The sequence below is a fragment of the Artemia sp. Qi Xiang Cuo genome, chromosome 16 (assembly GCF_049724085.1).
Source record: "Artemia sp. Qi Xiang Cuo chromosome 16, ASM4972408v1, whole genome shotgun sequence".
In the NCBI taxonomy this organism is placed as follows: Eukaryota; Metazoa; Arthropoda; class Branchiopoda; order Anostraca; family Artemiidae; genus Artemia; species Artemia sp. Qi Xiang Cuo.
The window spans coordinates 60,285,396-60,310,308 of record NC_142809.1 but is presented as its reverse complement, the minus strand read 5'-3'; the positions used below and the strand labels follow the sequence as shown (position 1 = coordinate 60,310,308).

Here is a 24,913-nt window from a genome sequence, read left to right as displayed (position 1 = left end):
ACCGTACAAAACCGTTATTCCAGGGCCCGGCTCCCTCCTTTTCCCCAAAATAGTGGTTTTTCCTGATTGACTCGCAATTTTGATATTTAGTCCCTGGTCTGAGACGATTCTGTTACAGAAATAAAAATAAAACACTAAACAAACATTCTCCCTTCCCCAAACAAGGCTAGGCGAATAGCCAATTAAGGCCAAAAACACTTATTTTTCTCCTAGCCACCTCGCACGATAGGGTGATTGAAGTCACGCGGGAGGGCTCTCATTGGATTAGCAATTAAAAGTTCTAGTGCCTTTTTAGTGCGGAAGGGTGATTGAAGTCACTTAAGAGTTAAGTAGCAAGGTAAATCAAAAGTTACTGTGTTGCTGGATTATCAAATAGCTCTGGAGAACAGCGTTGAGTATCCAGTTGAAATCGTCAGGTAGGGCTGAAAAGAAGGGGGAATAATAACAAAACCACTTATTTTTCCCCTAGGCACCTCGCACGGAATGGTGATTAAAGTCACTTGGGAGGGCTCTCATTTGATTGGAAATTAAGAGTTCTAGTGCCCTTTTTAGGACTGAAAGGGATTTGAGTTCAACCAGGCTCCCTCCCGTGCCTTTTCTCTACTACTTACCTCTATTATGTGTCCCAAGATATTGAATTAAAATTCTTAGAGAGTTGTTTCGTTCAGAAATTTCAAAATAACCAATAAATAAGCCAGTCTCTAGAGTTGACATCACCTTCGCCGTCCCAAGAACAATGGCTTTTAATTATTGACATACCAATTTTTCACAGATAGGTTTTAGGAGAAAAGGTGGCCATTTTTGACCTTTGTTGCCCAATTAGCTAGTAGCTCTAAGAAATCTTTTGCTAGGTCGAGATTCCAAAAGCTTCCCAAGAGTAAGCTCTAGAAGCAGTACGTATAGTTGGACAGCACAAATGAGGCTGTGTGCACTCGAATTTCCGAATTACAACGAATATGTAGGGAATGGCTATGAGATCGAGTTCAATTTTTTTGGAAGGGAGGTCAACTGGATCTCAAATTTTGACTCGAGAGGGGGAGATGTAAAATGAAAAGTGCGAATTGAATTAAGGGCTAGCAAATAGTGTATCTGCAATATCCAGTGAAGAACTAGGGGGGTGAAGTTGAAACTTTCGGGTATTGGTTGGGGAAGGAAGGAGAGGTAGGACAAGGGGACTACAAATTAGGTGTCAGGAGAAGGGGAAATGGCTAAACAGTTTTGTCTCTCGTCCACCAAAATAATTTTGTACAATTTTTCGTGCTCGTATGGGAGTCATAATCTCTGCAGACTTAAGCAAAAGGGTAAATCAAAAGACACTATGAGCTACGGGATTTTAAAATATATCTTGGGAACGGCTTTGGGTATCCAGTTGAAATCGTCAGGTGGTGCTAAAGAAAAAAGGGAGGGGCAAACGGATACTGAACTATCGAAAGACACTATGAGCTACGGGATTTTAAAATGCATCTTGGGAACGGGTTTGGGTACCCAGTTGAAATCTTTAGGTGGGGCTAAAGAAAAAACAAGGGGCGAACGGATACTGAACTATCGAAAGACACTATGAGCTACGGGATTTTTAAATACATCTTGGGAACATCGAAAGACACTATGAGCTACGGGATTTTAAAATGCATCTTGGGAACGGGTTTGGGTACCCAGTTGAAATCTTCAGGTGGGGCTAAAGAAAAAACAAGGGGCGAACGGATACTGAACTATCGAAAGACACTATGAGCTACGGGATTTTTAAATACATCTTGGGAACGGCTTTGGGTATCCAGTTGAAATTTTCAGATGGGGCTTTAGGGGCAAACGGGGAGGGGCAAACGCATACTGAACTATCGAAAGACACTATGAGCTACGGGATTTTAAAATATATCTTGGGAATGGCTTTGGGTATCCAGTTGAAATCTTCAGGTGGGGCTGAAGAAAAAGGGGAGGGGCAAACGGATACTGAACTATGACATTGGACAGAGGGTAGAACTCAATGAAAAGATACTATGTGCATTCAGGTTGTCGAAATACCATACCTGCAATATTTTAGGGACAGTTGGGGAATGGAGTTCAAATTTTCAGGTAGAACAGGAGAATGAATGGGGAGGGACAGGAGGACATGTGTCCAAATTTTGTGTTTGGGGTGTGGGTTTCTAAAATGGTTATGTTTTTGATCCATTGAGGCGTTTTATCATAATCTATTTACGTCTAAGTAGCAAGATAATTATACATTATATTTTGCAAGGTCATCAAGATAGTCTATTTGGCATATTTGTGGAATGGCTTATGGTATCAAATTAAAATTTTGAGGGAGTGTCAGGGAGTCCAGTAAACCCCCATTTCGATAAGCAAAATGATTGAGTAAAATGATTTTTACTTTATTCACCTAAGTATTCCAGCATAAAAAAATCCTATCCAATGCCAGATTCTTTACCTTATCTTTAAGTCTTATATCCCAGGAACAGCTACGGGATTTGTCGGGGGAAAGAAGGGGATGGGCATTTGGGCTTAAAATCTTGTCCTGAAGGATGGTGATAGAACGAGAGAGAGAGAGAGAGAGAGAGAGAGAGAGAGAGAGAGAGAGAGAGAGAGAGAGAGAGAGAGAGAGAGAGAGAGAGAGAGAGAGAGAGAGAGAGAGAGAGAGAGAGAGAGAGGATCCAAAGATTGTTTTTGTAGTCTGTTCAAAAATTTTGACATTATCAGATATAACTTAGTTGACTTAAAGCCCCTGGCAAGTGATGTGTGGCATAGAGAGCATAGCAACTTTGCTCCTCCAGGTAGACCGATCTGCTGCAATGGTGGGGGGGGTCTCGACAGCAGTAATTTCGACCATGTTGAGAAACTTTTGATGACTGTCCTTCCATATAGTCTGATATCTACCCCAGACCGGAGATTATTCACAGAGACTTAGTGATTTAAATAAAAATCATACAAACCCATATTATCAAAGTAATATTATTTCAGGAACAGCTTGGGAGATCGAACTGAAATTATGGGGGTGTTGTGGGGCAAGTGAACCTCAAATTTTAAATTGGCGGAGGGATAGAGGTAAATCAGAAGAAATTGGTTTCTAATTTATCAAAATGCCTTATCTGCAACATCCCAGGAATGGCAGGTTGAAATCTGGGAGTTTTTTTTTCTTTGGGAGATAGGGCAGAGGAATTTATATTTTTTATTCCGAAGAAGATGCAGAGGTCGAAAAATTTTGACCTTGGCTCTATTAGCCCTTGAGGAACACTGAATTTAATCACGCTGAAGTAGTGACATAAATAATAAAAATTAGCACTATAGTCACCAAAGCTATCAAACCAGCCTATCTGTAAAATCTCAGAAGTGACAAAGGATTAAGTCAAAAATTTCAGTGAGTGGTTTTTGTGGGCCTTTCAAATATCATATTTAGGGAATGAAATAATAGTGAAAAAATATTTTGTTCCCTCAGTCTACTTTAACAAGGTCTTTGCAGTTATTTGGATCATCGTGTTCGTTCTCTTTCTTATTTTATTATTATTATTATTTTTTTGTCGCAGATAAATAGAAACCCGTTATCCCGAAAACATACAATACTTGCAAATATTAGTCATGCCGTTTAGAAGGTTTTTAATTGGAGGGGGCACAGCTCTTTTTTGCAAACCTTCATTAGCTCTGTAATATAATTTTTTGTTCTGTTGTTGCTGTTGATGGTAAGATAAATAAAAAACACACTGCGTAGGGGGTGGTACTTCTCTTTTGGTAATTGCTGTTCCTTTTTTAAGTTTGATTTGACTGTTCATTTTATTTGTTTTTGTTTTAGAATTAATTCATTCATCTGTAGCAGTATTTGTTATCTTAATCTTTTAATGTGATTACTAATTTTTTTGTTTTATGTTTCATTTTTTTCATTGACTTTAGTTTCTGTTCATTTTATTTTTTAAGTATTATATGCCTTTATTTCTGCTTGTTTTAATTTTTTTAACATAGTTCTCTGCTTAAAAAAACTTCTCTTTTGGAACAATTTTTTTTTAACTTAATTGAACAATTTGTGGTAAAAAACTGTGAGTAAGGAGTGATGCGGCTCAATAGTAACCGAAAATTCAATACACGGAGTGTCGATAACAATAAATTCATTCAGAGAATAAAATATTGATTCTTATTAAAATATACAAAATTTATCAAGTTTCATGTTACCCATCAAAAGTTACTAGCATCAAAAATCTGCCCAATTTTTTAAAAAGGGAGGGAACATCCTCGAAACATCAAGTGATGATAATGGAAATCACTTCATCGGATTCAGCATATCAGAGAACTAGGTTTAAAGCTCCTATATACGATTAAATAAAAAAATAACAACAAGTTTTTTTCAACTGAAAGTAAGGAGCAACATCGAAACTTAAAACAAACAGAAACTATTAAGTATACAAAAGAGATTGCCCCCTCCTAAACACCTCGCTTTTTAGGATGAAATTTCTTAGTACTTTTAAAATGCTTCTTATTGTTCTAATTAAATGGCTCTTGTGTTTCAGGAGTCATTATTAAAGAATTTGGACAAAAATTCAAACTTTAGCATAAAGAGTGAGGTGTTGAGGAAAAAAACTAGTTTTTTTTTATTTAATTTCTGTTGGTTTTTTGAATAATGACCGGAAATCTGGCCCCATCTCCACGAAGAAACTCCCTCCCCATGGAAATATCCTCTAGAAAATTTAATCCCGGCGAAAATTTATCCCGGACAATTACCCCTAGCAACTCTGCTCGTAAAAATTGAAACGGAAAAGAGAAACCAAGACATAGAAAGAGAATTTTGTATAGGAATTCTGGAAAATTTCCCACGCTTGTAATTTTTCCTAACACGTTCACTCCATTGGAACTTCCCTTCTCATTTAAAAAAAACAGCAGAAAATTGCCTCCCCCCCCCCACCCAAAATTGTATGCCTACATCCCAATAAAAAATACTATGTGCAAACAACGGGCAAATTTTATAACTTAAAGACCTTTCCCCTTGGGATGGGTGTGGGGGGGGGGGGGTCAAGTTATACCCAAAGGCATAGTAATTAGGATTTTCAACTATGACGACCGAAATGGCTATCTCATAATTTTGATTGGGCGATTTTGGGATAAAAAGGGGCGGAGTAGAGGGCCTAATTGCCCTCCAATTTTTTTTAACTTAAAAAGGGCACTATAAAATTTAATTTCTGTTCGAGTGAGCCCTCTTCCAGTATTCATGGACCACTGGGTCGATGCAATCACCCCCAGGGAAAACACAAAAAACCAACAACAAAAAACAAAACAAATAAACACGCATCCGTGATCTTTCTTCTGGCAAAAATACAAACTTCCACATTTTTGTAGATAGGAGCTTGAAACCTTTACAGTACGGTTCTCTGATACGCTGAATGTGATGGTACAATTTTCATTGAGATCACTTGACTTTTAGGGGCTGTTTCCACCTTTTTTCGAAAATCAGGAAAATTTTCTCAGGCTCGTAATCTTTGATGAGTAGGATTAAACTTAATGAAATTTATATATTTGAAATCAGGATAAAAAGCCGATTCTTTTGATATATCCATTGGTATCAAAATTCCATTTTTTTTCGGTTACTATTGAGCCGGGTCGCTCCTTACTTACAGTTGGTTACCACGAACTGTTTGAAAATATGGAATTTTGTATTTTTGCCAGAAAAAAGATCACAGATACGTGTTTTTTTATTCATTTTTTTTTAATTGTTATCCCCAAGGGTGATCATAGCGAACCAGTGATCCTAGAGCATCGCGAGAGAGCACATTTGATCGAAAATCAAAGTTCTATTGCCCTTTGTAAGTGACCAAAATATTGAAGGGCATGCTAGCCTTCTCCCAAGCCCTTTTTCCTTAATTTCACCCGATCAAAATTTTGAGATAGCCATTTTGTTCAGTATACTTGAAAGATGTAATGTCTATGTCTTTGAGAATGACTTGAACCCTCACAGTCTTCAGGGGAATTGCTGTAAGCTATGAACTTTGTCCATTGTTTACATATAGTATTGTTATTGGGAAGCATACAGACACCTTCTTTGGGGGCGGGGGACTTTTCTGGTGCGGGGGGATACCTGGAAGTATCTTTTCATGGAAGAAAATTCGTCAGGAAGGAAATTTCGCAATGAGAGGAAGTCGAATTTTGTGTATTAATTAATACACAATCAGAAATTAAATAAAAAACAAGTTTTTCAACTAACACTAAGGAGCGACACCAAACTTAAAACGAACAGAAATTATTACGTATATGAGAAGATTTCTCCCTCCACAATAAATAGCTCTTTGCGCTAAATTTTATTTTAGAACTTTTAAAAACGATTATTATTCTAATTAAACGGCTCTTGGGTTTCTGGAGCCATTCCTAAATAATTGGAACAATTGTTAAACTTTAGCGTAAAGAGCCAGGTATTAAGGAGGGGACAGCCCCCATCATATACGTAATAATTTCTGTTCGTTTTAAGTTTTAATGTTACTCTCTGCTTTCAGTTGAAAAACCTTTTTTTTTACTTAATTGCTGAGAGGGTAGTGCATTGGTGGGGGTAAAGCATTGCATATATTACATACGTAACCTAACCTAACCTAGGTACCTTCCCCCCCCGAAACCCCCAAAAACCACAGTTTAATATCGTATATGCAATGATAACCTTGCTATTATTGCCTGCTCTATAACAGTTAAGACGTCAAAAATGGGTTTTACCATTGCCTACTCTATAGTAATTAACCCGAGAGGCCCGCATAATGGGAGAGTACCTTATAAAGCCTGTTCGCAGATATGACATATCTCAACTGTCAAGGTATAGCTTGATTGTGCATTGCTTGCGGTACCGACTTCATTTTCTTATGTTTTCCATCTTTTGTTTTGAGCTGATCAAAGTTAAAAAAAAAAAAAAAAAAAAAAAAAAAAAAAATCGTATACATTGCCTCTTTTGCTTCATTAAATAAAAAAAAAACAAGTTTTTCTAACTGAAAGTAAGGAACGACATTAAAACTTAAAACGAACAAAAATTATTCCGTATATGAAAGGGTCAGTCCCCTCCTCAACGCCTCGGTCTTACGCTAAAGTTTTTTATTGTTTAAAAAAATAAAGTTGTGAGACAGAGCCAAACTTTAGCGTAAAGAGCGAGGCATTGAGGAGGGGACAGACCCTTTCATATACGGAATAATTTCTGTTCTCACTTTCAGTTAAAAAAAATTGTTTTTTTTATATAATTTCTGAACGTTTTTGAATTAATGAAGCTTTGATTTTGGCTCACCCTACAAGAATAATTAGAACGAAATTTGTATATTAATTTTTTTTCGGTTAAATAGCTTTCTCGAAATTTTGTTCTGACGTAACTTACGAATTAACTTACGTAATGAACTTCTATATTCATATGTTTCTATTACGTATATCAGGGAGTTCACCCCCTTGTTAGTACCTCGCTCTTTACGCTAAAGTTGGAATTTTGTTCGAATCACAAACCCCTGAATCACAAAGGCCGGTTAATTAGAATAGATAGCTCTTTTGAAAGTACAAAAAAAAACTTTAGCGTAAAGAGCGAGGTATTGACTAGGAGGTGAACCCTTCATATACGTATTAATTTCTGTTCGTTTTAAGTTTTAACGTTGCTCCTCACTTTCAGATAAAAAAAACTTGTTTTTTATTTAATTTCTGATCGTTTTTTAAATAATGCTGGTAAATCCGGCGCCCCTTCATAGAAATGTTCCTTCCCCCAAGGAAAGATCCTCCATAGAAAGACCCTCTCCCTGAACCCCCTACTCTGACCCCCCCCCCCCCACCAGAAACAAATCCCTCCTGAAAACGTCTGTATACTTCCCAATAACCAATACTTATGGAAACAATGGGCAAAGTTTACAACTTGCAGCCCTTCCCCCGGAAACTGTGGGAGATTAAGTCATCTTCAAAGACATACTTATTAGATTTTCGACTATGCTGAAAAAAATGGCTATATCGAAATTTTAATTGAGTGACTTCGGTAAAAAAATGAGCGTGTGAGGGGGCCAAATTGCCCTCGCATTTTTTTGGTCACTTAAAAAGGGAACTAGAACTTTTAATTTCCGCTCGAATGACCCCTCTCACGATATTCTAGGACTACTAGATCAATAAGATCACCCATGAAAAAAAAAATAATAAACACGCATCCATGATCTTTCTTCTGGCAAAAAATACAAAATTCCACATTTTTACAGATAAGAGCTTGAAGCTTCTGTAGTAGGGCTCTCTAATACGCTGAATCTGATGGTTTAATTTTCGTTAATGTTCTATGACTTTTAGGGGTTGTTTCCTCCTTTTTCGAAAATAAGGCAAATTTTCTCAGGGGCGTAACTTTTGATGGGTAACACTAAACTTAATGAAACTTACATATTGGAAATCGGCATAAAGATTTGGTTCTTTTGATGTATCTGTTGGTATCAAAATTCCTTTTTTTAGAGTTTCGGTTACTATTGAGCCGGGTCACACCTTACTTACAGTTCGTTACCACGAACTGTTTGACAACTTCTTAAAACCTCTTACAAGCATCAAAATAAGCTTTCATCGTTAGTGTTTTATGATCCGCTCTTTAGCGTTTCAGACTTATAATAACTGTATAAGGGTGGATCGTAGTATTTTTTTTTGTTTACGAAAAATAACGGTAGCACATTAATCGGCAAAGGAGACTATTACATTCACAACTATAGATAACATAGATAATATATTAATATAAATTATAATATAAGATAAAAACTATACGATAATAAAAATCGCTGGTATACTTGAAAGGGGAGGGGATAGACAATAATGCTTTCAACAAGGCTAAGGCAACCACCAGTTTGTTGGTTCCCTTAATCAGAGGTCATGAAACCACCGGGTTTGCTAATTTTTAAACTTGCAACAACTGCACCAGCTTTCTTTTCTTGCATACGGTTACTCTCTGCATTCAAATCCGCACTGAAACTTGTTCCCAATCTGCTTATGTTCATTAAAATAACTTAATTTTACCGTTGGAAAACTAAACAAGGTGGCGGTTCAGAGTAAAACTTGAAAAGAACATTCAGTTAACTTTAAAGAAACTAATATGAGTTTAGGCCTGATGGAGCAAAGTCATGTGATCAAATGGTAAAGGTGGATCAATGTTTGTAAAGAAGAGTTTATTTCGGGCAACACTGAAAACTAAGTTCTTTCAGTTTTTCACCAATAAAAGTTAATTTCTTCAGCAAAAGACTGATGAACTTACTTGTTGAAAAACTACGAAAGGTCATTGAGCAATGGAAGAAATTTCAAAATATGAAGGGGAATTTTATCAATTTCTCAAGGAAATTACCAAAAAAGCCGTTTTTCAGTGAGAATACCAAAACGAGCTATATTTTAAAATATGAAGAAGAGACAAAGAATCGTGAATAGTGGAAATTCTCCCTGTCCCCCACCCTAGATTAATGCCGTTGTCATTAAGCAAAAGGGACAATGTTCTACTGCCTGATCTTTTGTGTCTAGCGCAAGTGGATAAAACTTTTAAAACGCAGATAAAATTGATCACAAATTATCTGAAAACCCTGCACTTATGTTTCTCATTTATTGTACAACAGTCCCATAACGTTACAAATATTCAACCACTGAAAAGGAATATAAAAGAAAAAAAGAGGAATAAAAGAAAAACAACAAACAATACAAGGCTTGGAAACGAAGTTGCTTTCTTATATGACAAAATTATCACCCTCCCCCCTAATTTTTAACTGTTGCTAAGATGATGGTTTATCCCATTTTTGTAAGTTTTTGGTGAGCCGTCGATGTGTGTGTGTGCTGCCTTTCATTAATACAAATTTAGCTTTTGTCTCATCTCTTCCGTCCATTAACAGCTCTCACTTTTTCCTTTGAGATATGATCCACGCTCAAGACGATCATTAAATTTATTAATTTAATTTTTCATCATTATTAATATACACATTAATTCTGACTTGATCACCATATTGCAATTTTGATAGATTTATTAACTGGCTAGTCTCTTACGATGCTCTTTTTAACCTCACCAGCCTTTGCACTAATGACCTGCGCGGCAATTCATCTGGAGAAATTCTCCAGTACTAGTTCAAACACCTAAAATTCCAGTTCTTCCTCCACTAGCGTGGGACAAAGTTTCCTTGGAAAATCTATGGTGTTGAACTTGTGTTATGTGTATGAATTCCGGAAGTTTGAATTGTGTTTAATTGAGAAATATAGATGCTCACATTTTTAATTTTTTTTACAGAACTACGTAAATTTAGCAGTGAAAACTTACCCTTTTTAACAGTGAAAATTAAAAGTGATGTTCTTTAGACTATATTTGTAGTAGAAGCGTTTCTTATCATCAGCATTGTTCTGTTCAGCCCTTCTACAAACCCATCTTTGAAAATATTGATAACGCTTTACCAGTTTGCTATTGTTCTTGCTTCATAAAAATTGTTTCATTTGTAGGCAGCTTCGATAGCTGTACAGTTGAGTCGATTGTTATTCTGATGTTACATTGAATTAAAGAAGTTTAGATTGTTTCATAATAATTGTTTCTCTAACTACATAGATATCGACACCCCCTTTCTGTTTGGTATATTTATATTACCAACGAAATGTACAAAATTTATTGATAAGGCTATCATTATTTTGCATATTCTAGTAAGGTATATTTCTAAGAGTTTTAAAATTGGATTCCTAGTGCAAATGCTGCCAATTAATGTCTAATATGATGAAATTATTTTGTCTCATATCATTTTATCATTACGTGATGGGATCTGAATATCCTGATAGGGAATGTTGTGATTACTGGCAAGAAACAAATTTCGCTTTTCCTAGCAAAGAGAAATTAGCTCCGGTAACACAAGAAACTTTCCCTATATATGACAACAACGTTCCGGAAACATTCCCTGAGTGGATTGACTTTAATCCTCAAACAGCTTCATTTCCTAAACATTTACCGGAAGTGGAGGAATATATCCCGGAGAAAAAAGAAAATAAAAATGAGCTTGAAGAGGATCTGGCACATATTTTTGGTAGTAGTGGTAAGTATAAATGAACTTACCGTTGCTTTATCCTGAAACTGATCTATAAGATTAGGCAGCTTTCACACTTCTTAATTTCCTATGATAAGTAGTTAAGCTACGTTAATATCACATTTAAGGAAGCCCTTTTACACTAGGCTAACACAAGAATCCATAAAAGCATCTTTCCTTTGCGTGAAATCATCAGAGTCGTCATAATTCACAAGAAAACTAGTCAGAGTTTGAAAAATGCTAAACGAAGATGGAGATTCGAGCTCTGATCAAATGTGAAAGGCTTTCATAGCAAAGCTCATTAATTTATTTCAAACTATTAACTGTTCATCCAGAAACTGTATTTTGTTGCAACTATGTTGACTTTCCATAAAGTAGTAAAGTTACGTAATGTAAAATTCTATGAAGAGCGTGAGTATACTTAGTACTTCTAATGGGATAGACAAAACATGTAGTGTAAGATTACACATCATAACATAAATTTATTAGTTATGTTTGTTTGAATGGGGTAAATATCCCGTTCTAAGAGACAAAACAAGCATTACAGTTTTATACAGTCCTGGGCCTAAAAGAGCCTTGAATTTTAAGACTACTTTTTATCAATAACCAAATGTAAATCCATAAGCTATATTACTATAAAACTTGATTCACGCCTTTTCACCCAGGGCCTGTTTGGGTGTCCTAGGGCAATCGTAGGGCAATAACTATTGTAAGAAAATTATAAGCTGGATTTTCTTTAATTGTGTTTAGTATCACCTCACCAAATTGCTTTGTCATTAATTGTGCTATCAGTCGCTAATGATCGTCATCAATCTTGGATCATTGCAGTCATCATCAATTGCAATTGCTTCATCTTACTAATTGCTATAATATAACGGAAGCGTAAGCATATTCGGGACGGGGTCCAGCGTATTCCCCCAGAAAAAAGCTCCGTGCGGAAATCTCCCCACCCTCACCAAAAACTGCCCCGAGAAAATTTCCCCGCTGGAACACTCCCCATGGGAAAAATACCCATGGAAAATTCTCCCCAAATGCAAAATTGAGCAGCCAAAGGGAAATTAAAACAAAAAAGGATGAAAAAAATAATGCATTGGGGGATTTCTGTCTATATTCAAAAATAAATGTCAAATATATGGCGTGGAATCAATTAGTGCGTGAAAACGAACTGTAAGTAAACAACAACTCGGGCTTATTTTAACCAAAACGCGATAAAAACTATTCCTTTCAAAATAATAATAATGGAACGACAGAATAATTGTTTTCTTATGCTGATTACAAATATGTAAAGTTCAATAAGTCTAATGTTACACATCCATCTATCAGCCTGAGAAAATTTGTCTGATTTTCCAAAATGGGGAAAACACACCCCAAAAGGTAAGTGATCGTAATTAAAATCACATTTTTAAATTCAACATATTAAAGAACCTTACTCTGGATGTTTCAAGCTCTTATCTACAAAAATGGGGAATTTTGCATTTTTTTTCCCCAAAAGAAAAATCACGGACGCTCGTTTCTGCGTTGTTTATCTTGTAAAGTAATTTTGATAATAATATCGCCTAAGTGAAAATGTATAAATGACCAATTATTTTAAAAATAATATATTTATTTACTATGAACTTCATCATCCATTTACAAGACTAGAATCGGCTAAAGCCAAAAATAGTGATGATTAAGATGCTGGTTAAAATTGTTAGCATAGCAGGTACACTTCGTTAACTTCACTCACATCTTCAATTCACTTCAACTCATTTCTTACCCGTCACTCAAATCTTCTGTTTTGTTCAGAGCTAGAATCAGTGCTGATCATCCAAATCGACTAAATCGATCACTCAGATCGAATAAAGTGCTGATCATCTAAATCGACTAAATCGATCACTCAGATCGAATAATGTGCTGATAATCTAAATGCGGACTAAAATCCTTGTCACTCATCACATAGATGAGGGAAAAAACGGCCGTAATGAATAATCGCAGAACTTATTCCGACACAGAAAAATGCAGTGAGAAATTCTAAATCCGCTTTTATAGAACAGGAAAACTAGCACGTCTTATTCAAGAATGTAATTCAAACATTTAATTACTAAAGCAACTTCAAAGTGCAGTACGGCAAGAATTCCTCTTAATATTTTGTACAATATACATCAAGCCTTATCAAGTTCACTTGATTCTTTTGTAAAATTAAATAAAATAAAACAGGTTTCTTCAACTGAATGTAAGCAGCAACATAAAATTAAGGAGTAATTATTACGTATATGAGGGGGTCGTCCCCTCTTCAGCACTTAACTCTTTACGCTAAGGTTTGACTTTTTGTTGCAAATATTTAAGAATTAATCCTGAAAGACAAGGACCGTTTAATTAGAATAATAAGCTTCTTTAGAATTTCTGAAAAAACTTTAGCGTAGAGAACGAGGTATTAAGAGGGGACAACCCCTCAATAAAAGCCATAAAAGGTTCATTTTTTAAAAGGAACTTTTAAAAGTACCTTTTTTCAAAGTTCCCTGGTGGGCTTTAGGACCAGCTCCCTTTAAATCGTGGATTAAAGCAAATACGAATTAATACGCCTTTATTTTTTCGTGGAATTATGAAAAATATCCTTTGAGCTTGTTTTAGAGCATTTGTTAATCAAAACTTCACGCTTAAATTAATATTTGAGTAATATTATCTGACCTCTAGTCCAGACGGCTTGGTTTGGGACGGGGGTCAGCGGCGTGACTCTGTAAGCTCAGCCAGTGCCCACGCAGCTTTAAATGGGTACCTGCAGAAATATGGGGAAGGTAAACAGGAAGGGTGTGCGAAAGCACAGGGTGGTTGGCCCCCAGCCCCCATTGCACTTCCTGGCTGAAGGGCCAAGAAACGGAGATCAGCACCCCCGGTAGGGACTTTAAAGTCCAATGCCATATTCTTTACCTTTACCTTTAGCCCAGAGGCTTATAGGTTATGAATATTGAGGAAAGTGATTAAGTGGCCATCATTTTAATGATTGTCGAAAATCTTGCTTATTGGTCATTCATCAAGACCAAATCAGAAGCAGAAGGTCCGTGAATGCGACGACAAATGGTCATGAGAAAAGACTTAAAGGAAAGTGGAATTTTAGGGGAGGGAACAAAGAGTGAGGCCTTGGCAATATTGAGGTGGAAGAGAAGCGTGCGTAGCTCTATTCTGTTTTTTCCCCCAAATTACAAATAACAAAGACTGTATTTCTAAATTATCTTGTGGTTGAATAAACTCCTTTTTTAACTGGGATAAAATTTCACACTTCAACCATTTAGATTTAAAACATTTGAAGTTATTAGCTTCGCTTTCTCGCAGAGTGTTATTAGTTTTGCTCTCTGGCATATCTTTTTCAAAAATATGATATACTTACAAAATTTTGCCTACAAAATTAAATCTAATCCTTTTGACACCCAATGGAAAGTGATCTCCCTTTTTCTCTTTGGTGGAAATAATGATTGATGAAAATCCAGGGAGCGCTCGTTTAAAAAAAAATCATTTTTTTAACGTTACTTATTTCGCTTTTTGTAAGAAAATTTTTGGTTAAAACAAGACAGATAAATTGAATTGAACAGAAAATATTCTTTGTAGCATCCCTTTTTGAATTTTTAGTTTACATTCTCGACCATCTTGTTCAGCAGAAAGTTATTTTGGTCCAAAATGGGCGAAGAGGTTGTCCGTAAAAAACGATAAAAAATATTTAGCATGAATGCTAAAAAGATGATTTGTATCTGTATTCACGAAACTGCAGCAACTAAAATAAGATACAAGTTTTTTTTCTCTCTGTCGTGTAATATTTGTGTTCTATACCACATGTATTTTGGACTATCGGATCCCTATTACCCTACAGGGTGTATTTATTTTTAGATTATATTGTTTTTTCTATTTAAAATATAATTAAAGTGAACCGTCTAAATAAACTTCCATTTTCAATTTCTTATGTTGGATTTGATGGCGTAATTTGAAAGAGCAAGGGTGGACGGCCTGTTGGGGATGTTTCCCCCCTTTTCATAAACTATGTAGATTTTCATTTTTACATCTTCAATGCTATTTGTTTCCACTCTGATTCTTCTCTTCATTTTCTTGATTTTTTTCAGACATTGTCAAACCCGGGAAAGGGATTCTGAATTGCCTAATTGCCCGCAAGCTATGCCAGGAAGATACTGCTTGTTCCGCCATTTTGGAAGTTTTGCCAAAGGTCTGTGGCCAGGAGCTAGGTGAGTTTTTACCTCGAAGTTGATTAAGAAGTTGGTCCTTACAACGCGGGAATTATGAAAATTTAAACTGATTGTTCAAAGAAACTTCTCCAGGCAAGAAAACTAGTTAATAAATCTGTTAAGTTTCCAAAATTGAGAATCTTCACATTTCAAGTGCTGAAATTTTTCAGCTAAAGTTAAAAAGATAATGACCTTTACAAAATAAAAAGAATATGAGTAACTACCACATAAAGATCCGATCACTAGCAGATTGACATATAACAGGGAGATGGGACTGACTTTGGATCCCTCTTATACAGAAAATATCGTTATATTTATAAATTATAAATAAGTATCGCAGGAGGTTGCTAGCACGAAGACATATAGAAGAGAGAGAGGGGCTTGGGCCCGAAAACCCCCATTATCTTAAGATTTTGCAATTTTTCCTACGACTTGCCTTATTTCAAATATAATTTGTTAATTTTTCGTGTTTTTCTTTTGAAATTGTTCCCTTGCAGAATGTCACCGTCCCTGGAAATGAAATTTCAGTATTCTTTTCTGCTGACAGGACCGACGAGTATGTTTCTCTTTAATCAGAAAAATAGTGAAAATATATAAAGAAGTTTGTCCCACTATAAATTATTTTTAATGGAATAATTTAAATAAAAATTGTTACTACTAGATGGTCAAATGGCCTGTACGTAGTGATTCAGTTAATTATTAATTTTACAACAAGATAAAAATAAAGACAAAAAGTAACAATAATAAGAAGAACAAGACAAAAAAAAAAAAAAACTAAACCCTGATACTTACAAGCAACCCACTCTCTCCCTGCACCTTGACTAAGGTGTAACTTCTTGACCTGTGATTTAAACGAAAATGGGTCGACTTCACAGTGTTTGTTTTCTCATATACTATCTTGTTCGCATTTCTAGTAATGTAATGATGGTAATAAGAATTATGAGAAAATTTTCTATGAAAGAGACTGACATAAGATCATTCAAACAAGGGTATACGAGTGATAATAACTGATGATCCCGTACCTGACCAACATTCAAAATTCGGAATAAATCAACTGTATCACAGCTATATCACAAAGTCCATCTCCCAATCTTGAAATACCAGGGGACTTGAAAACATTTTATTTAAGTTCAGCCGTGATCGAAACAGCCATTATTTAATGTGACACCATCTCCGAAATCTTAAATAGCAAACTTTAATTCTATTAGAGCAGTCAGAGTTTGGGTTTTACTGTTCTTAAAAAATCTCACCAAAACCTTGATCAGTTACACTCATAACTTGAAATTCGTAGGTTCGAACAACTCTTAACTCCTTTGGCAGTAAATTAGTACTACCTTCAACTCTCTTGACTCTGACCCTACAGCCCTGATTCCTCCATATGCATCTCTCATACAAAAAAGCTATGTTTTTTGCAACAAAAACATTTGAAAAAGCCCCGGGTTCGTTTTACTACTTAACCGTCAAAAATTTATGCTTTTCTTAAAACCTTTAAAGCGTTACCATTCACAGAGCATAGATGACTTTTTTTCGTAATTTTTTCCATCACAAAAATGGAGCAACTTATGAAGTGGCCTATAGCGCATCACAGAGTGAAACATTCATTTCATTGACGTTTTATATAATCGTCAATGAAGTAGCCTATAGCGCATCATAGAGTGAAACATTCATTTCGTTTCATTGACGCATTATAGAATCGTTTTTTTCGTTAGCCTCTTTGAGCTTAGTGTGAGACAAGACAAAGAGAAGTGACATAATAGATGGAACATATACAATTTGGGCTATGTATTTGCACATTAGGGGGGGGGGGTACAGTATTTGAAAAATGTGAAGCTAAAAAACAGTTTTCACCTCTTAATATGCAGAATAATAGTACCTAGTACATAAGGCATGCAGACTCGCTCTACTTTACTCCCCCCCCCTACTGTGCAAATATAGCCCAAATCTGTTTCTAAAATATTATATTTTTTTCAGACTTAGGTATATTTCATTAGGATTGAGAGTCAGAGAAATATATTAGAAGAATATTATGGTCTATGTCATACAAGTACCCTATCAACTTCTATAGATGTATCTATTGCCCATTCTGAGAGATGTATTACTGGCATAAAGTTGCTACCGGCAACTATAATCATTTTGGCTTAGACGATACGAGAAAGTTAGCAGTGAAAGTGGACATAAATTAATAAGCTATTCTGTGCTGCTGGATAACCTCGGATATTAAATTTATTTCAAGTTAATATTAGCAGTGATCTCCAATTTTGAATAGATTATTCAGAGGAGTCGGTTGGTGGGACTTTCAGCTTGGCTTTGGAGAGCTGTCAGTAGAACGTCCTTTAAAGATAAGCTATGGGAGTGTCCATTAGCATATAAATAGTTTTTTTTTTACTCTCAATTTTTAGCACCTACGTATAGTATGTGGTGGCAGGCGTGAGTAAACAATATTGGGGTATCTATTAGAACTTGAAGTTACATATGGGGCAAGTTTTGCTATATGCTTTACTTCACGTAATGAACTTTCTTGAATTTTGTAGACAGTTACGTCATTCTTTAGACAAAAAAGTATGTAGACGGTAGGTAAATCTAATTTAAAATAAAATTTCTGCTCCAGATGTTGTTTTAGTTCTGCTATAGGCTACGAGATTAGGTTCTTTCTTTAACTTATTTTGTCACATTTGGAAATGCTGCTCAAACAAGTGACCCCTGAGAAGGTTTGTTGATTCTCTTTTTCAGCATAAAAAGAAACATTTCCTGCTTTCAAGATTTAAGACGATTTCTATACCCACTCTTTTGTCTGAGATTGATTTCTAGCCTAGTTATCGTTGTTAAGAAATTTTGTATTAAATTTATTTGAATTTAAAACGAACGGTATAATTAAATATTAAAGAATATTGATTATTGGAAATCTTTATGTGATAGGCTACTTAAGATTTGGATATAATGAGGTCTGAAGCTGTCAATATACCTCCAATTTCATGTCATATTGCTAAACTTCAGTAGCTGAGTACCTTCCCAGTGTGCATGAGGACACAGAGTTCAAGCCTCGCCAATGCCTAAAGCAGATATCGATTATTGTTTTGATAAAAAAAAATATTGATGGTCGCTGTTGCATTGCTGAGAATTGTGATTTTTGTGATGTGAAGATTACAGGCAAAGTAATACATTTTAACATTTTGAGTTCAGTTTTTTTTTTATAATAAATAACTTGATCTCAGTCCTCATTTGCCGTAAACGTTGATCAATTGCTTCTTGTAGTTTTTTAAGGTTTAAAAAATTGAGTTTTTTTTATTTTTTATAACGCTAAATTTTTTTATTGTTTGAAAAATTAGAGTTGTGACAAAGTCAAACTTTGGCGTAAAGAGCGAGGCTTTTTTATCGCAAAAGCCATCCCTTTGTCATCAAGTTTATATTTCAATCTGAAATCGTTCTGAGAGGTTTCCTCCTGGATTTCCAAATAAAAAGTAGAGTGAATTCTTTCATATGACTCATTACCCTTAGATCATCGAGCGTGAAGGCAAGGAGCTTTAGTGGCCATGCCCTTGACCCAATTTGATGAGTCATTCCGTAATAGTAGTTATACCTCTGTATTATAATTATTTGAAGAAGAACATTTTCTTTCAGTCGCTTGTGCTACATTAACCGTTACAAAATGTCAAGCTGCACTCAGAACATTAAAAGCATACCCTTTATTTCGGCCGACTTGCCTTTGCAAGGAGCCTCACTTGGAGCCTGAGTGTAATGCATTGAGGGATTTTTTATTTGACCATCCATGCCTGGTGGCCATGCAGAGAGGTAAGCGTGTTCTTTGTATTTCTATCTCGGAGACACATAGGTAATGCTTGAAAATATATTGTGAGCCAAAATCGTTCTGTACTTTTTACTCGTTTTATCCTTTTAGTTTTACAGCTGAATAAAAAAGAAGCAGTCATATTTTAAAAGGCGGTGTTATTTGGCTTCCCTTTATGACCAACGCTTAGGAAGTATGGCCTTTAATGCTATTATTCCAACCCCTAACTGCAGTAAAACTCTAGTTAGATTTTTAGTACCCAGGACCGGCCCATATTGATCCAATTTATTGAAGCAGCAGCTTTCATATTCCTGTACCCAAGAAATTTACGGTATTTTAAAGGTGGAGACGTTGTTTGCAAATTTCGGCGCATAGGAACTGGCCATTGGGGTTAAGAGACTATGAAAACAAAAATAAAAAAATGTTGTGTTAGAGTATTATTTATGGTATATCTTCAGTGCCAGTAGAAGTGACCCCATGTGGCACCCCTGCTGCCACCTATAACTTTTTGCACCCCAAATAAGGGCATAGCCTCCCTAGGGAGAAAGATTGCGTAATCAGTCAATGACCTCTTTTTCCAAGGTCGATTTATTTGATGTTTCTATGTGTAATAACTCCGGAACGAAGGTTGCACATGCGCATTAAATTCTAACGGGAACAAGGTTATTGATCTAGGACTCGAGGGGGAAGTGAACTTCCGAGAACTTAATTGCGTAATCGATCGTGAATGTCATGGTGTCCAGAAATAGTATTTGTTGTTGTTGCTCGAGCCAAATGTTATGAGTTTCCCGGAAACAGTTAGATCACGTGTTTCCTTCTCAGCCAATCAGAGGGCTTTGTTTACATAATAGCGGTGGAGGGACTATAAGGAAAGGATTTTTGCTAGAGTTTTATTAGTCTGTGAATAGAATTCAAAGGAGCGAGAAGAACAGTTTTGACTTTACTGATTTGGATATATATTTGTGATGGCGATATGTGGAATGTTTACCCTATTAGAAGTTGATAGTGGAGTTGATGATAATAGTACAAGAGCACCAAACATTGCAGTGGAAATTACGAAAGGATCACGTCTTTGTCTTGAATGGAATGCAGTATATGCAAGATATGTGATATCCTTGAGCAAATTTAAAATGGAGGATCAATTATGTTTTGCCGCTAAAGTTGATATAGCACATGTGAATAGACTTCAATGTGCTTTAAGTGCATTAGTGAAACATATTGAGGACAATAAACAGTATCGTTAATTGTACATGCTCTGTATTATTGATGTTGTTGTAATTATTCAATAAAATTGTTTAAAAATCGAAAATATGTTTTGTTTCTTTTCTGATCAGGGCTAACGAATCAGGCTCAGTCTAGAGGCAGCAGTCAGAGTGAAAGGATTGAAAAATGAATAAATTTGAGAAAGAGAGAATTAGATCAAATCTAGTGTTCATGGAAAAACATTTGATTTTGGATGATGTTTTTCTCGAGTTATCTCTTAAACGCGGGTTATTCTCGCGCCAGGGAACACTTGACAATATAATGAGGAGTGATTCCCCCCCATTGGACTATTGTATAAAAGTTTTAAAATGTGACTCAAATTCTTATAGTCAATTTATTGGTATATTAAGTGAAACAAAGCAGAATCATATTGTGGATATACTTTTGAAAATATTGACAATGGATTCAATGTAGATGGCTCCCCCCCATCATTCGAAAGAGGTAACGTCACAGAGCTACTCCTCTCTCCCCACTTTGCCTCTCATTGAATTTATCGAACGAAGAGGATCTGTTTCGTTTTAGCTGTGAGTGAGTTGACATCGGAAACCGAAAAAATGTTCTATATATTTCCATTGTGCATGTACACTCTAGTCAGTTGGAATCAATGAGAGACTTGTACAATTATTGATGACTATAGTGAAAAGTGTAAATTATGTAATCCTTCTAAATTACATAGAGGCTATGCAGTACAAATTAAAGGATGTAATTCATGTCTTGAGGAGGTGTGTGACTCGCATCCTAGAGGACACCTGTGCTACAATTGTCACTATGATAAATGTAATCAGGGGGAGAATACTTACCCCGCTATGATTGGAAAGAATCTTAAACGTGATTTTAGTTTATTTCTACGAGATTGGTATCGTCGGGGATTTAAATTATTCTGGGAAGAGGAATCTGGTCTACGATTCAACTGTTGGGGTAACAAGACAATCTGGTTTCTACGTCATCATTGTGATGACACCACCTACTACGACTATAAACCAAGTGATTTTTATTTGGCAGTTACCGAATGTGATTCACCATTTGAAAACATTGTATGTGATATTGCTTCAAATAGACAGATTGAAACTCGTGAATTTCATAATAAGTATCATTGACTATACAAAGAGATATGACAAGAGTGAAGTTACATTGTACTGTAGAAAATGTGACCCTGACTTTGCAGTCAATCAAGATCAATATACAGTGAATCCAAATGATTTAGCAGTATTAGTGGTTCACGACAGTTGCCTATACATCGAAGATGAAGAAATATAAAGTGAATATTTAAAGACATTGTTGTATATATATATGCATTTTATTAATAAACAAATTCAGAAACATTTTTTAAGCACTTTACTCTTAGGGCACTGAAATCAATACCGTATAGGTCTGAGAGGATATTTTCCACTAGAAAGTCGTTCAGACGTGGATTGTCAACATAAATGTGGAGAAACTGCTTGTAAGTATAGCCGCGACATCGGAACACAAATTCCAAGAACTATGTTTTTAAATGAAAAGTAAAGAGCTACGACATTAAATCAAAGAGAGCAGAAATAAAGTTGATTAATTGCTTAAACATAAATTTTCTGTAAACATACTTCTAATTAATCACTTCTAAACATGTAAGTATAGACCGCTCATCCTCTATGGTGGGGGGTTATGCAAAGATATGTCAGTTTCGGTCAACTAGGTGCTGTAGTGAGGTGTTTTTAATAGAAGTACATTATTTTGAAGATTTAAATTAATAAGAACATTTGAAAAAATCTTATAAATAAAAATTATATTAAAAGTTAATTTTTCATCGACTACATAAATATTTAAGACCAAGTGTACCACGATGCACCATTGTGGTCTGAGAAATTCAAAAACTCAGAAGCTCAATACATAGTTTTCGATAATTTCAAGTCGATTACTATCTAAGAATTTTATTTCTACAACACTTAGACCTTCCTTAGGTTGAAGTGCTGTTTTACACCACAAAATGGTAGAAAATCCCGCTTTACTTGAGTACGTTATACGTTTTGCCTCTTACAATTTGCACCATTGGCTTGATATGTTATCTCGAGAGAAAAAAAAACTATCAAATAAACACGCAGACTAAACTTGATGAAACTTATATATTTGAAATCAGCATTTAAAGCTGATTCTTTGATGTATCTATTGGTATCAAAATTCCGTTTTCTAGAGTTTCGGATACCATTGAGTTGGCTCGCTCCTTACTTACACTTCGTTACCATGAAATGTTTTATTAATTAAAAAAATGTCCACAAAATAAGTTTTTCAAAGAAAAGTAAAGAGCTACTACATTAAATCAAAGATGAGCAGAAATAAAGTTAAATAATTGTTCAAACGTAAACTTATGTCCAATGCCATACTAGTTAAAGTGAGAAAAACTCTTTCCCACAAGAGGACACTTTTCAACTAAAAGTAAAGAGCTACTAAATCAAAGATATGATGAAATAATAACGAATAATTGTTCAAACGTAAACTTATGTTTAGCGATAAACTTATTAGAGTAATAAAAAACTTTTTCTCACAAGAGGACACTTTTCGAGTAAAAGTAAAGAGCTACCAGACTAAACCAAAGATATGATGAAATAATAATGAATGATTGTTCAAACTTAAATTTTCTGTATTACGGGAATAGTTTATTTTCGAACCATTATATCTACCAAAGGTTCAATACCTGAGTTAAACTAAGAGGTTTAAATTTCAGGAAAAAAATCATAATTTCATCGTATTTTGCATTTCCCACAAGAGGAACACTTTTCGAGTAAAAGTAAAGAGCTAGCAGACTAAACCAAAGATATGATGAAATAATAACGAATAATTGTCCAAACTTGAATTTTTTTAATATCTCTGATACAAACTTTTACAGTGTTGAAAAATAGTGAAAAAGAAAAGACTAAAAAACATTGGAAGAAATAGATTGGTAGGAAAAAATGCTTACATTTGCATAGTCCGTCTGGGCTTGGGTGCCTGAAGGACCAGGTAGTGCATGTTGGAGGGTGGAGGGACCGGTGAGTACATTATTTTTGAAGATTTAAATGAATTAGATTAGTTAAACAAAGCTTATAAATAAAAATTCTATTAACAGTTAATTTTGTACCGACTACATAAATATTTAAGACCAAGTGTACCACGATGCACCATTGTGGTCTGAGAAATTCAAAAACTCAGAAACTCAATACATAGTTTTCGATAATTTCAAGTCGATTACTATCTAAGAATTTTATTTCTACAACACTTAGACCTTCCTTAGGTTGAAGTGCTGTTTTACACCACAAAATGGTAGAAAATCCCGCTTTACTTGAGTACATTATAAGTTTTGCCTCTTACAATTTGCCCCATTAGCTTGATATGTTATCTCGAGAGAAAAAAACTATCAAATAAACACGCAGACTAAACTTGATGAAACTTATATATTTGAAATCAGCATTTAAAACTGATTCTTTGATGTATCTATTGGTATCAAAATTCCGTTTTATAGAGTTTCGGATACCATTGAGCTGGCTCGCTCCTTACTTACACTTCGTTACCACGAAATGTCTTATTAATTAAAAAACTTTCCACAAAATAAGTTTTTCAAAGAAAAGTAAAGAGGTACTAAATTAAATCAAAGATGAACAGAAATAAAGTTAAATAATTGTTCAAACGTAAACTTATGTCCAATGCCATACTAGTTAAAGTGGCAAAAACTCTTTCCCACAAGAGGACACTTTTCAACTAAAATTAAAGAGCTACTAAATAAAAGATATGATGAAATAATAACGAATAATTGTTCAAACGTAAACTTATGTTTAGCGATAAACTTATTAGAGTGATAAAAAACTTTTTCCCACAAGAAGACACTTTTCGAGTAAAAGTAAAGAGCTAACAGACTAAACCAAAGATATAATAAAATAATAACGAATAATTGTTCAAACTTAAATTTTCTGTATTACGGGAATAGTTTATTTTCGAACCATTATATCTACCAAAGGTTCAATACCTGAGTTAAACTAAGAGATTTCAATTTCAGGAAAAAATCATAATTTCATCGTATTTTGCATTTCCCACAAGAGGAACACTTTTCGAGTAAAAGTAAAGAGCTACCAGACTAAACCAAAGATATGATGAAATAATAACGAATAATTTTTCAAACTTAAATTTTTTTAATATCTCTGAGACAAACTTTTACAGTGTTGAAAAATAATGAAAAAGAAAAGACTAAAAAACATTGGAAGAAATAGATTGGTAGGAAAAAATGCTTACATTTCCATAATCCGTCTGGGCTTGGGTGCCTGAAGGACCAAGTAGTGCATGTGTGTGGGTGAACGGAATAGGGGCGTTACATTCTTGTACAAATTGGGCTGTGACTTATACAGGCAGCGCCGGTCTTGAATAGTCGATATGAAGGTTGGATGGACTCGTGGCTTTGGGGGGCTTTAGCCTGTAACCATTCTGTACAACTGTCGCCTTCGCAGGGGGTGAATTATTGGCCCTCGCAATAGTGGCGGCGACAGACATTCTTCATAATTGGCCTTAAAAAGAAGAGAAAAAAGTTAGTATTGAAATAATTTGCCCCTTTTCACAGAAGGAAAGTTATTAAACATAAATATATATATATATATATATATATATATATAATATATATATATATATTGCGAAAACACACAAAGGTTAGAAAAAATACAAAATATTCCTTTATTATCTCTGCAAAACGG

At 35.1% G+C, this 24,913-nt stretch overlaps 1 protein-coding gene across 1 annotated transcript in view; it reads left to right on the top strand.

Moving 5' to 3' along the window:
• The first annotated feature begins 10,096 nt into the window (after positions 1 to 10,096).
• The window catches only part of Gfrl (Glial cell line-derived neurotrophic family receptor-like), a 344,955-nt gene continuing 330,138 nt past the window's right edge, over positions 10,097 to 24,913 (top strand). Inside the window, exons 1-3 of the mRNA XM_089102448.1 lie at positions 10,097 to 10,979; positions 15,059 to 15,178; positions 18,797 to 18,967. Coding sequence (XP_088958574.1) covers positions 10,655 to 10,979; positions 15,059 to 15,178; positions 18,797 to 18,967 — 616 coding nt within the window. The 5' untranslated portion in view covers positions 10,097 to 10,654. The remainder of the gene's footprint in view (positions 10,980 to 15,058; positions 15,179 to 18,796; positions 18,968 to 24,913) is intronic.